We start from the raw sequence: 13,786 nt of genomic DNA, 5'->3' as shown, positions 1-13,786 counted from the left end.
AGCCGCACCGGGGTATAAGCCGCACCCCCCTTTTTGAGGCAAAATATTGACTAAAAGTTGGTATTCGGAGTATAAGCCGCACCCACAAACCTAGATTTTTCACACTCATTGACAAATGGCCTTTCTACAAATTTATTATGGTTATGGAGCTAAAAACCATGTTAGATCAGATTATGAAAAATAGAGTCCCCGCGTACCGTATGGTGTAGCCCACGCACTAAAACTAGTAAAAGTGCCGGGATAGCAACACAGGCGCGAAGCTGAGTCGAATGACATGTCACATGACGTCAGCATGCATACTGATGTATGCTAAGCATTCATTCGCGCAAGCATATTCGGTGTATAAGCCGCAGGGGCGATTTTGGTCCGATTTTTAGCGAAAAAAAGTGCGGCTTATACCCCGGAAAATACGGTAGTTATGACTAACAGTCCACCAAGGTAACGAGATAATATACAGTCAGATAGTGCGACGAGGCACAAAACTGACAAGGATACTGAAACATTCGACGATCTGGCACCTAGCTCCAACACATCTACGAAGCGCAAACCAACAACCTTCCAACTTGGAAGGCTCTGGTGCGGAAAGTTCCAGTGAGGGGAAGGGATGCGCCACGAAGACGTGCACGAGCTATGTCCCTCGGCAACAAAGAATGTCGAACGTTACGTCCAATGGTCTTACTAGTCTCGTCATCATCATCCCGTAACGTTAAACATTCTTTGTTGCCGAGGGACATAGCTCGTGCACATCTTCGTGGCGCATCCCTTCCCCTAGTTAATAGGAACTTTCCGCACCTGAGCCTTCCAAGTTGGAAGGTTGTTGGTTTGCGTTTCGTAGATGTGTTGGAGCTAGGTGTCAGGTCGTGGAATGTCTCAATATCCTTATCAGTTTTGTGCCTCGTTGTCGCACTATTTTCAAAACAAAACTCCTTCAAACCCACCCACCCCCAAACGAAAACTTTTCGTTTCGAAAATACTATTGGTAACCTTGGATGGACCCTATTAAAGTTAATAATTATTCACTGGTTTGAGGGAAAGATGAAAATGGGAAAATTGTTAGATATTCCCGGGGGAAGTTAGTAAAGGTGGTCATACAGTACCTTTCATGGGCCTTGACGCAGTATAGCCAGCGACACCTCAGCTCTTCATCTACAAAATCCAAAAGAGAGGACAGCAGACGGTTTGCATGCATTACGGATACAAGTCCATATGCCATATCCATCGGAGCGTTCACACTCCCTGTTCTGACACATTTACTTGTGCACAATGCATGGAGGATGATACATACTCTAATTTCAGAAATTTTCGGTGCTCAATATTTTCGGTATGAGAGCAAAAGGCTAGGTTAGGTGAACTGACATTTTCGGTACAGGGAAGCAGTTCCCCATTGGCATTGGATTATACGTGTTAGTGTTTGTTCGGTGTATTGAAATTTTAGGTATGAAACAGATGCACCGAAAGTACCGAAAATAAAAGTACACCGAAAATTTGTGAAATTACAGTAGTTTTATGCTGTGAAAGTATTTCAACCGTCCACGGACCACCCTTTACTCTGGGGAGGGTGGGGGTCCACTGAAAATGTCGAAATTTAGAGCCCAATTCAGCGCATTTTATAGATTCACGGCGTACTCGGAGCAAAGAGTTCTACATGCACGGCCAATACCGTAGTGCGTCTACCAGTGACCCAAGCGTGCCCAATGCCCTCGTATAGTCATGTACTTGAACTGTGCCTTTCAAAATACCCCCCCCCCCCTCCCCTATCCTCAGTTAGCATCAAGTCCAATTGTGGCAAAACTACAAACTCAGCTTAGCTTACTGGATAATCTAACCAGTTCTTGTGGTAAGACAACATACTCTGTGTAGTCTGTGCTTACATGTACACGATTGGTCTGGTGAGAAATGACAGCCTGGCCGGGTGCCGATGACGTGCTGCGTCAAGCTGTCCACGTCCTCGTACTGAAAGTCGCAGTTGTCCCATCCGCATACATACGCCAGGTATCCCTTGTCCTTGCGACGGCTGCCTCTTGATGTAAGATCAGCACTGGCGCTACTAACACTGCCGACGCTACCAGTGTTTTTTCTTGATGTCGCTTGCGACTGGGCACTGCCGGAGAACATCAGTGAAGCAGCAAGACAGATGGTGTGTATGCGTGATCATGGATCGCTGAAGATGTCAGTAGGCTAACTATGCACCGGCCAGTGTTGACAAATCCAACACCACTGACACTAGCCAACATCTGTTGGGCCCGATTATGTCACATGCACACAAAATACTGGAATGGGGTCTGGAGTCTGGACATGCAGATTTTATCAAACAAAGACACATGATCAATTTCATCATGAAACGTGACCAGCTGCAACTCTAATTTCACCATACACCTAGGTTTATGTTGCCACGGTCGCACAACCTTGCCATGGTTATGCTCACGAGGTTGACTTTCACTTTGTGTAGGTCATAAACTACATGTTCGAACAGTGCCCGTCCATAGATAGAGTTCGATATTTTTTCTCAAAGACGAGACGAACAGGGCCCAACCCCCCTCCCAAACGAACGAATATCTTCTCTACAAAAACATCGATATTTGTGGACGGCCCCTTATCGGTTTTCCACTGATGAGAATGATCCAAAAGACCTATGGACAGACTGACTTTTATAAAACCCATACCGTATTTTACCGGTTGTAAGTCGACCCCGGTTATAGGTCGACCCCCGTATCCGGAGGTCTCAATTCTGCGTTTTGAAGTTTTCACCAAAAGACGCACTACTAACCACTCCCTGCTACAAACACATCAACAAATTATGTAAACATTCCTTATTGGAGAGTATAATGTCCCAATCCTTGAAAAAGGCCAATAAACTGGCAAACATGTGTACACATGGTGCACTCGTGCATGCAGTGCAGGTCATTTTTTGTAAGATATTGATAGTTCCCGGTTATAAGTCGAATCCCGGTTGTAAGTCGACCCCCACCCTTTCTACTTCCATTTTAAGTCATAAAAGGTCGACTTACAACCGGAAAAATACGGTACACCTAAACTGTTGCTCTCGGAATCCAAAGCGATTTAAAACTCGCCATCGAGTAGAACCTGCATGATTTTAGTACGTGAGCTGATCCTGCTAAAGTGCCCGCTGATGACATCACTGATGACATCACTGATGACATCACTGGGGCAGTGCAGGCGTTACTTGTTGTTGAAGTGTAGGCATCCACAACATGAAGAAATAATCCAGTTTCCGCAACCCATCTATGCTGTTTTCCCCTAATAGGACGTGATTCTGTGAGCTGATGAAATGCCACTCCACACACTTTGATATTAATAGAGAGGTTCCGGGGTACGATTTTCCGTGCCAAAATCCGTATGGGCTCTATGGATTTTTTCGACGCGAGCTCCATACGATTTTTCGGCACGGAGAATCCGTGTGGACTGGCTTTCATACGAACCATGTTTCGTATGGAGATTTTGCGTCATCGGGTGCAGAAAGATTTTTCGCGTACAAATTTGGTACGAGAAACATCGATTTTCGGCAGGTAGTTTTGATTTCGGTACAAATTTTCAAAATAAAAAGGCATAGTGCGGGAATGTGAAGTGTTTGCGATCGTAACCTAGGCAATGACGGCAAACACATAAGTTCCGTACTCCGGAACATTTCACTGCTCGAAACGACGTATAAAAAATCCGTAGCGCCTCTACGGATTTTGGCACGAAAAATCGTACTCCGGAACCTCTCTAATAAGAAGTGTACCTCACTTCTCATGCACATATAGGGGCCGTGATTCTGTCTAGAGGTACTGGTGCAGTGATGTCATCAACAGGGCATTATTGCCAGGCTGCACACCCTAACTCAAAGGCACGTTCTGCTCAACGGAGGGCGACATTCTTTGGATTCTAGCTCATGGCTCAGTGTGACAACCAGTGAGCTATCCCCGTTCAATATCTGGGTGGTTTGCCCATCTAATAATCTCGCTGGCAGATGCTGTGTCACTTTCTACTACATGTTTGCAAAATTTGGAGCACAGGATGCATTGGTACTACCCATCATAAGACATGGTGTTGTTGAGTACGGTAACACAGCATGGCTTCTACTCACTTGTACCTGCTATGGGAAATGGCCGATGTAGCCCCTACCGTCGAGTAGGCCTGTGTGGATTGAGCAGGTAAGCTCACTGATGTCAACGTTAGTGGAGTCTTTCCGACAGGCTGCTTGGATGTGTTGTGTGAGCCAGCAGTAATGGTTGGTGGATGAGACTGCGGATGCCTTTGTGTTGGCACTGTCTTTGTTGTTGTGAATGTTGTGTTGGTCATTGCAGCAATAGTGGAACCATGTGTTGATGTAGCTCCTGGACGAGGTTTAGCAAGATCCCGCAGGGACGGTTGATGCGTTGTTCCTGAGAGAGCAGCAGTGGGTAGCGCAAATTGCTGATCGGTCACCCTTGCGATTACACTCCCTGCGCGTAGACCTTGATGACGCTGTTCTGACCTAACAGGACCTGACTCCTTGGCCCTATTGGCTGGGGCTATCAGTGAGGCTGAGACACTACGTTCCACTTTGGGACCCAAGCTTTCTGTTACCAACGTGGTGTTGGTCCTTATCTGTTGACTGGATGGAGGTTGCTTTTTGTTTCCCAGCACACTGGCCGATGAATGCACGGCTGTGGGAACAGTTGATCTAGATGATAATAAGGAGCTTATGCCACTCGGGGATTGGCTGCCAGTGCCAGCAGGTGCGGCGGCAGTAGCAACAGCAGTGCTGGCCGTCGCTGGACTTGGTGTTGCCTGTGTTTTGGCATTACCTCCGGCCGCAATGCCGACTCCGCCACCTCCACCTCCACCACCACCGCTGTCATCTTTGCCGGGCTGTGATGGCAACACGATTTCCGGGATGCTGTCCGTGCTCCTCAATATTCTAGACTGTGGTCCAAACATCTGACAGTGAGCATGGAGAGAGCCAGCAGAGTACAGGGGATACTGCCACTCAGTCACAATATGGCATTTTAACAGCACAGTACATGGAGGCGAACTTCATTCAGGGAGGCGGGCGATGCCCCCCCCCCCCCCACCTGAGCTCTTTCGTAACTCAACTGCAAGAAGAAAAGGTTGTACTTGTACTTTGTCTACTGGACTCCCCGGCACAGTCCCCGGCACACTCCCCGGCACAGTCGGCGCAGGTTCTATTCGAGTGCACCACTGTACATGCATGGCTAGCATACTTGCCACAAAACCCGTGTCGAGCATAGGGAGGTTTTCGATTCTGGTCGGATGATAAGGAGATGTTTCAAAAACATCAACAAAATCGGGAGATATCCCGTCTGATAGGGAGATGTGGCACCTCTGAGCTTGTGTTCATCTTTGTTGCACTTTCCTTCCTCGCATTAGGCATTTCCTTACACGAGCCTCCCAAGTTAGAAGGTTGTTGGTTTGTGCTTTGTAGATACGTTGGAGCTAGGTGTCAGGTCGCTGATTATCTCAGTACCCCTGTCAGTTTTGTGCCTTGTCGCACTCTCTGACTCTATATTATCTGATTATACTGGTGGACCATTAGGCATAACTTGTAACATGTTTGTCCTTCCTCCTATACATTGCATACATTGTCACCACCTTTGGGTAATTACTAATTGCCAGACTTGCCAAAGTTGCACTCACGAACAGCATAAAATGTCCCGCTAAGTGAACTTCAAGGATAGACTCGGATGGAGAGGCAATGACTAATTTATAATAAAGAAAAAATGACCAAGGAATTACACGTTACGCTATCATGACTGTCCACTAACACCACCAGTTACTTGACAATCAGCTCATGCGATAATCCCCTCTTATGTTTTCATATAACTTAGAACCTTCCAAGCTGGAAGACTGTTGGAGTGCGCACCCAAGACGTGCTAGAGCTGATAGCCAGTTAGTTGTAGAACGTCAGTACTGTCGGTCAGTTTTGTGCAATGCTATCGCATGAGCTGATTGTCAAGTAACTGGTGGTGCTGGTGGACAGTATAGCGTAACTTGTAGTCCCTTGCTATCTCACAACTAACCTTAGGTTAGATATCAAGAGAACATTGTCTAAGCCATGGAAGTAGTAACCTATCGGAGCATTCTGCGTAACAGCTTTGAAAGGTGCACCATCGTGTATGGTAATCCCAAGAAAATATCCTATCCCGAGGAAGCAGAACACCTCTAAATTATGTGGGTAACATGTGTGTACAGGTGAACGAGAACAACAATGATTCAGTAACTAACGACAGCTATAGCATCTAACGACGTATAGGGTCCAGACAGAATTTCATGGTGACTTCATTTGTATGGTGCAATGCACATTGTACTAGCACTGTGCAACGCGGTCGTGGGTGGGTGGTCGTCGGTCGCGTTGAGCGAGTGGTCGCCTTATTATTATTATTATTATTATTATAGACAACACCTCATGGCATGAGAAGAAAATCAGCCAGTACGGGAGATGTATCCGAGCTGTTTTGAATGTGAATGCGTCCGTGACAAGGGAAAGTGTTCGCCAAGGTCGAGTGGTCGCCTTATCCGAGCTGTTTTGAATGTGAATGCGTCCGTGACAAGGGAAAGTGTTCGCCAAGGTCGAGTGGTCGCCTTATCCGAGCTGTTTTGAATGTGAATGCGTCCGTGACAAGGAAAAGTGTTCGCCAAGGTCGAGTGGTCGCCGCCATTACAGGTTTTACTGTATGCTATCTTGTCGTACCGTGACTCGAGTAACAACTATAAACTGGTTAACATCCAGTCTACATGTAGGGCTGGCAACTGAAATACGACCCCCTGAGCGGTGCGCTCAGCTTATCAGGAGGTCGGATTTCAGTTGCCAGCACTGTACATTACACTCCAGCAATCATCACGGATTATTTCGTCAAAAGACTGGTGTGCGGCATGGTTTTATTTCCCATTTTCTTTTCTTTCTGTTGTTATGAAGAAGCCTTCACAATTCAGCAACATGTATTGCCGCTGTCCTTCAGTGATTTCGATGTGAATATGCAGAAGAAAGCGCAGTCTCTGACTCAGGTCCTGAAACCCAGGCGGAAAGCAGCACCGAGCGCTTCATTTTGAAGGGACACAAGTGGAGAATGAACGCGCATTCTTCACGTGTTCCGGTCGATCGACAGCGTTGTTCACAAACATCTCCGCAAATGCGCAAATGAGCTACAACGACTCGTCGAAACTGACGAAAGGCTCTAAGGAGATCCTTGATCGGAAATAGCCACCCGCGGGAAGAAGATAATGAATCGAATCGGCTTTGGACCAACTTTGAATCGCGCGTGCTTGAGTCTTTGACTCAAAGCAATAGTTATCAGAGACAAGGCAGGCTTCTTGAACGTCATTGTCAATCCAGAAACGGACCAGCGATTGATCAGCTTGGTAGCTACTCTCCATTGGAGAAAGATACTTTGAACTGTCTGCAAATAAGCTCTCTCTCTCTCTCTCTCTCTCTCTCTCTCTCTCTCTCTCTCTCTCTCTCACTTCGAAATAAGTGTTCGAAGACGAAGGGTAACAGCCCGTCCTTACGATAAGCGGATACCAGATCCAGCACAGCCGGCTAGTAGCGGCTATCGCGAGTGCAAGTGCATGCAAGTCACACCGTTTCACTGATTTAGTTAGTCACACTTTTCATTTTCAAGTGTGAACGAAAAAGGTGAGTTTCCGGACATCAAAAAAATACATGACTGATACTTACTCGATCGTACGCGTAGTGATAGTAAGTGCAAGCATGCACGCACTGCATGCACTGAGTCTGTATGTACTGGTATGGCGCGTAAGGAAAAGAAAAAAGGTCCACTGTAGTTGAGTTGAACCATGGCACGTGAACGTCGAACAGGCATTGATATCATCATGATCATGATGATGATGCCTTTGATATGGCAACAACAGACAGCTCTTTGTGCGCACGCGCGCGCACTAGTAGTATGTGGCCGGTACGCGCGTAGATTCTACGCGTAGACTTAGACTTGTGTTGTAGCTAGCAGTAGCACACATATACATACCTGACATACGGTCGAGCTCGATCGAGCGGTTTGACGTTTTATTTAGTGCAACTTTTAGCAAAACTTTAGTTCTCGAAAGCGACGCCGAAAACAGACTAAGAGTAAGACTGTGCGACTCTGTGTACAGTCACGGGCGCGGGTTGCTTGACAAGTGCATGCAAGATCAGAGAGAGCTAGAGGGGGGATCTACGACAGAGTGAAGACAGTGCGTGCGTTCCTAGATCCTAGCTGTGCTACCAGTGTTTTCACGGCGCTAGGGATGTAGTCAGTGGGATAGTCAGTAGCGTTGCAGGACTTCTATGATAATGAATGATTCGTACAAAGTACTAGTACTAGTAGTTCTGCACTGGCGTTCACTCGCCATCTGCTACGAAAGATCACTCTCACAGACAACGATCAGATCAGACGAGCAAGAAAAACAAGCAAATCCTTTACTTGTCAATATCGCGATGTCCGCTTCTAAGTCATTGTACACGTGCATGTGTAAGCATAAGTCTTTACGTACGTACGTCAACATACGTGGCGGTCCTCTTTCTGTTTTCCTGAGGAAAAGCACGTTAGTTACCGTTCCGAACGCAACTGTAGTTTTTCCGCGCACTGGCTTGTGAGCGCTGAGGTTCTAGGTTGGGCTGTACGCATCTCTGAGGCGCAAAATTACAAGGGCCATTTTCGCCAAAATTGTTAGCAGGTTGCGACGTCGAAGTGATTTTCTTTGTCGGTTTTCACAAGATGATAATAATCAAGCTCATACAAATCAAGATCGTTTAGAAACTAACTTCTGTTTGGCATCGTGCAGTAAGCAACAGAAGCCCGTTCGCAAGTGGCAAAATTAATATTCTCCTCTCGACCGCGCGTTCAGCGCAGCAAAAGATCTCGAATGGGCAGGTCACAGCGATGATCCCAAGAAAGAAATTTGCGAAATACATGTACAATGTGTGATACTCTTAGTACATCGAAGCACACGAGTGACCGAAGCCGTAATTCACGCAGATGTTTTCATTTCGAAACTGTGAAATGTTGCTAACACTCCGAACGAACTTTCACTCATCGAGCGTCGGGAAATCACAATTACGGTCGTCCGTATCCAAGCAATTAGTTCAAGACACAATTTATTTTTGTTGCGCGGTCACTTACCTCTTGAAATTCACTCGTTGACAATGGCATGAGCGAACACAACCTCGGTACACGACGGTGCCAGTGGCTGGGTGCTCTGCTGCTTCAGACACTTGTTGTCCTTTTCACCGCTTTCCTTCTTCTGGACGGTACCGCACCGCACGGTACATACGAGAAAACAGTCGAAGAGTCCTACCCGTAGTTTGGTTTCATTTCGTTTCGCACTTTCGAAAAAATAAAAAAATTAAAATTGTGTCGTGAAGCGCGTATGAACAGAAAAGAAAAAATGCTCCTCGGCCATTTTTGGATTGGACCAGGCTAGGCCAGACCGAGGAGAGCCCTACACCATGTACACATACCAGTAATGGCGGCACCGGCATGTACAGGTAAGGTGCTTGCACGAGTACGAGAGCAGGATGACAGCAGTACTGCACTGGCGAGTGCACTACAAGTGGCGAGTATGATAATAATAATAATAACGAAGGTACGTGTTGGGTCGTAAGTATCTACGCAAACACACATCCAGTCAAAATAAGGCACTTGTCAAAGTATCCGAACGTTTTCGGTCCCTTCTCATCAAGGATTATACAGGGAATGGCTCAAGTTGGAAAGACTAAAACTTATATAGCGTAAAGAATATGAGATAACAACACTCGTGACAAGGTGGAAAATTATCAAGTTCAGCACGACACAAAACTCGAAGGAAATAATAATAGTGACAAGAACATAGTGAGAAAGGGTTTGCTCCCCACACCGGAGCTCGCGCTATTCCGCCGACTTTACTTGACACTTGACTGACTCAAGTCGGCGGAATAGCGCGAGCTCCGGTGTGGGGAGCAAACCCTTTCTTACAAATCATCGCCGAAGTCGCAACCACTACTTCGTAAGAACATAGTGAGCAAATTAAGTTACATTGTTAACACCTCGACGAGGAGTAACACCAAACAATTGTAGCGACAACACATTTTCTTTCTGTACGCAAAGCTCAGGATCTAACTTACGGATATACAAAGCTTCTAACACAGCCAGATGCAACGCACATCTACCACGTGACAATATTGAGAACACATTATCACTGTACAACTCAAGACAATTGGTACGGGCTGACAGATGTTGCTTGATTGACGAAGTGCGATTCCTAGCTCCGTTGGGTGTTGTCCCCTCCAATGTCCCGTCATCTCGCCTCTTCGCGGCATCACCACTATCCGTCTCTTTGCTTTTCCGCGGCCTTCCACGTTTTCTGACACTAGCCGTTGTGTGCGCGATGCCCAGTGACCTTCAGAATAATAATAATAATAATAATAATAATAAGTTTTCATGTTCAATAGCCAAGAGACTTGAATAACGACTGATAAAGATAATTATTTCCTTTGTAATCCCCATAACAACATCAACGTCCTTATCATCACAATACCTTACCTGTCTTTGTACAATACCTGTCGTTGCAAATTCTTTATTATTGTTTTGATGTTGGAGTTTGGATTGAGTTTCTTTCCTTTGTAGATGTATGTACAAAGACAAAATAGGGATTGATGAGGAGAGAAATGGGGATAATCAACTGCAAGGTGGCGGAATTCCGTTGATTGCATGAGCATGGTCAGCTGTAAATTTCCTGAGGGCAGCTTTGAACTTATAGAGCGAGGCTTCCGATGTTAGACTGGGGGGGGGGGGGGGTAAACAGTTCCATGGAATAGCAGTTCGGAACATGAAGAGAGACTTAGACAATGATTTAAATTTGGGAAGAATGATTTTATTTGGTCGTCGCTCACTATTCGTAATCTTGAAATGGAAATCAGCAAGGTAATCACGATGATGGAAAACATATCTGTGAAAGGAGTGAGACTGATGATTTGACGACGATAGGCTAGTGACTCTAGGGAGCATTTAGAATTTAAGACAGATTTGGAAGAAGTGTAATCAAATGCAATTTTTTTCTTTTTCAGTAGAGCTCTAGCAAACCTTGCCTGTAATTGATCAAGAGTGGTCATGGGTTTCTTATTAGATCCAAACGACCACACCGTACAGCTATATTCGATCACAGGTCTTACAAACCCTTTGTACAGTATTTCTTCCTCTTCCTTCCCCTATTTCTTGTCCCTTTGGTTTTTGGCATTTTTATTTTTTCACTTTATTTTTGCTGTCCCACCCATGGAAATATTTCCCGGTGGGTCTAACTTAATATCGCCTTCGAAAGAAGTGAACAAAGGAGACATAATAATAAAAATAGTACTTGATTGTATTATGATTATGACCAATATGAGTGACCAAGGCAAGTGCAAGGACTTACGGTACTACACGTAGCTTTGAAGTTAGGTGACTGGATGATCCATGGAACCACCCCAGCCAAATAATTTTAATTTTGCAAAGAGATACAATGCACAGATTGCACACCCTGTACTGAGTCTGTACGTCCCAGTATGACATGCTGCAGGGAGTCGTATCCAAACCACGATTCCCTGCTGCACATGCATTGTGTTTTGCGATTGTTTTCTGGTACAGTCTGTAGTAGTCGATAGTGCTCTTTTTCTCGTGGTGGCCATTGACGTTGTCGACTGGGCATCGGGCGTTCTGTTCCTGCGGATTTTCCCATGTCTTTATCGGAAACCTCGGCAAATCGCGCGGTTCCTGCAGGTTGCTGAGCATTGCACGCTTTGGTTGAGGGTCACCCGGCTCGTCCAAGATCTCCTTCGCGAGCGACTCCGCAATACAAGTTTCAGTCTCTTCCTCAATTTGCTGGAGGAGCCATTTATCGTTCAACAAAGGGTTTTCTTTTCTCCCAGATCCAGATCAAAATGTTGGTAGATGACAGTCGTGGTTGCAAACAGTCGCTAGTCAGCTCTTTTCCTTGATCTTTTTCGTTTTCTACTTTGTTCTAGTAGTCGTTCTTTACCCGATCCGGTGCCTTCAAGGCTTGTATTATATAAAACCCGCGGCAAGTACATGTTAAACTACATCAGTATTATTATTATTGAGCAACCTACGCCAAAAGCCAAGAGTGCAATATACATGTCATCAAGAGTACTCTTGATGTCATGTATATAATTATAAGCCCCCAGGAGGTTATAAATTAATTATAATACTCTTGTTACAACCAAGAGTACTTCAGAACTAAATATTGCGACAGAGCTTTCGGCCATATTTTCAATTCATTGCATTCCCAACTCATCACAACCACGCGCTCTTCAGCCGAACCATACAGACACCAGCAAGGACACTTCCGTTGAGAGATAATAATTATTGCTCCACGCCTCTAGACAGCTGTTTCGCTCCCTGTCGGAGCTCATCAGTAGAGGATGATAATGATGATAATGGAGGAATGATCATTCTTATACACCAGAAATGGCGCAAGTGCGCGCTTTCCACATTATATCAATGGCATATGCAAGCTGCTAAAATGGTAAAGTGTGAGAACAGCGATAAATAATCATAGTACGCGCTCATTGGTGGAGAAACACACCACACAGGCGACGAAAATCTTACGCGGAATACTGATGCCAAAGGAAAGTACATGTATGTTGTTTATTATTACAGTCAAATCTGTCGTAAGCGACCGCCCCTTGGTGCAAGAGAAAGCGGTCGCTTACGGCAGATGGTCTCCTACGGCAGATGTATGGTAAATCCGGCATACCAGGTATATGCTTCCATGTACTCAAATCGACGAGAATAATGTGATTTTTAATATCATTTTATTGGATATTCAACGACGACCATACCCATAGTACGCGTATGCGACACGGCAGTAGATCGACACTGCCTGGACTTGAGAGCTGCGCATTTTCACACTTTGCAGGTGACAGCGCACTGGCAAGTACAGTTTCGCAGCTGACTGAACCTGGGTCGCGGTCGCTTACAGCAGATTTCAATGCAGCCACCGTGCATGAAATCGAGGTCGCTGGTCGCGCACAGCAGATGGTCGCTCTGGACAGATCAGTTTGTATGTGAAACCGTCGGTGCACGGAAAATCGGTCGCTAACGGTAGATGGTCGCCTACAGCAGAGGTCGCTAATGGCAGATTTGACTGTATGATGTTGCAATGTCCATGTATGCAGGCCAGGCGAGACTCACCGCCGAGATCCCCCAACGCGACAGGCTCGGTTGCCGTTCAGGATTCACACCGACCTGTCCGCCCGTCAACAGGATCGACAGCGGGAGGCCCCACTGATGCCGATGTCGATGCACACCAGGAAACTTGTAGTCGTGAGTGTGATACTAACAGGTCCATCGGCAACCACTGACAAACGAGAGGCCAGCTGGGGCATTCACTCCAGTCAGGGATGCTTGGTCGACGCTTCGTATCAGCAGCTCAGCTCATTTTGATCAAACAAAGATGTTGCAGATGTGTCTTGCTTTTCTCCTTCCTTCTTCACCGACTCGTCTTGTCATCTCTCCTTCTTTCTTCACCGACTCTTCGTGTCCACTCTGCTCTGCCACTAACGGCGCATTAAAACTTCAGAACTAAATATTGCGACAGAGCTTTCGGCCATATTTTCAATTCATTGCATTCCCAACTCATCACAACCACGCGCTCTTCAGCCGAACCATACAGACACCAGCAAGGACACTTCCGTTGAGAGATAATAATTATTGCTCCACGCCTCTAGACAGCTGTTTCGCTCCCTGTCGGAGCTCATCAGTAGAGGATGATAATGATGATAATGGAGGAATGATCATTCTTATACACCAGAAAT

At 46.0% G+C, this 13,786-nt stretch overlaps 1 protein-coding gene across 4 annotated transcripts in view; it reads right to left on the bottom strand.

The window, feature by feature from the left end:
- Positions 1–9,304, bottom strand: part of LOC135806284 (scm-like with four MBT domains protein 1) — a 42,150-nt gene extending 32,846 nt beyond the window's left edge. For 2 of the 4 annotated variants that reach the window (XM_065320445.1, XM_065320448.1), the window contains exons 1-4: positions 9,120–9,303; positions 4,088–4,923; positions 1,872–2,101; positions 1,098–1,146 (exon numbers count right to left, since the gene is read on the bottom strand). In XM_065320445.1, coding sequence (XP_065176517.1) covers positions 1,098–1,146; positions 1,872–2,101; positions 4,088–4,923; positions 9,120–9,149 — 1,145 coding nt within the window. In that variant the 5' untranslated portion in view covers positions 9,150–9,303. Of the gene's footprint in view, positions 1–1,097; positions 1,147–1,871; positions 2,102–4,087; positions 4,924–9,119 lie in introns of all 4 variants that reach the window. The other 2 variants (XM_065320446.1, XM_065320447.1) reach the window with 2 other exon arrangements.
- Positions 9,305–13,786: the final 4,482 nt, after the last annotated feature.

The sequence above is a fragment of the Sycon ciliatum genome, chromosome 1 (assembly GCF_964019385.1).
Source record: "Sycon ciliatum chromosome 1, ocSycCili1.1, whole genome shotgun sequence".
NCBI classification, from domain to species: Eukaryota; Metazoa; Porifera; class Calcarea; order Leucosolenida; family Sycettidae; genus Sycon; species Sycon ciliatum.
This window is presented reverse-complemented; position numbering and strand designations above follow the sequence as displayed.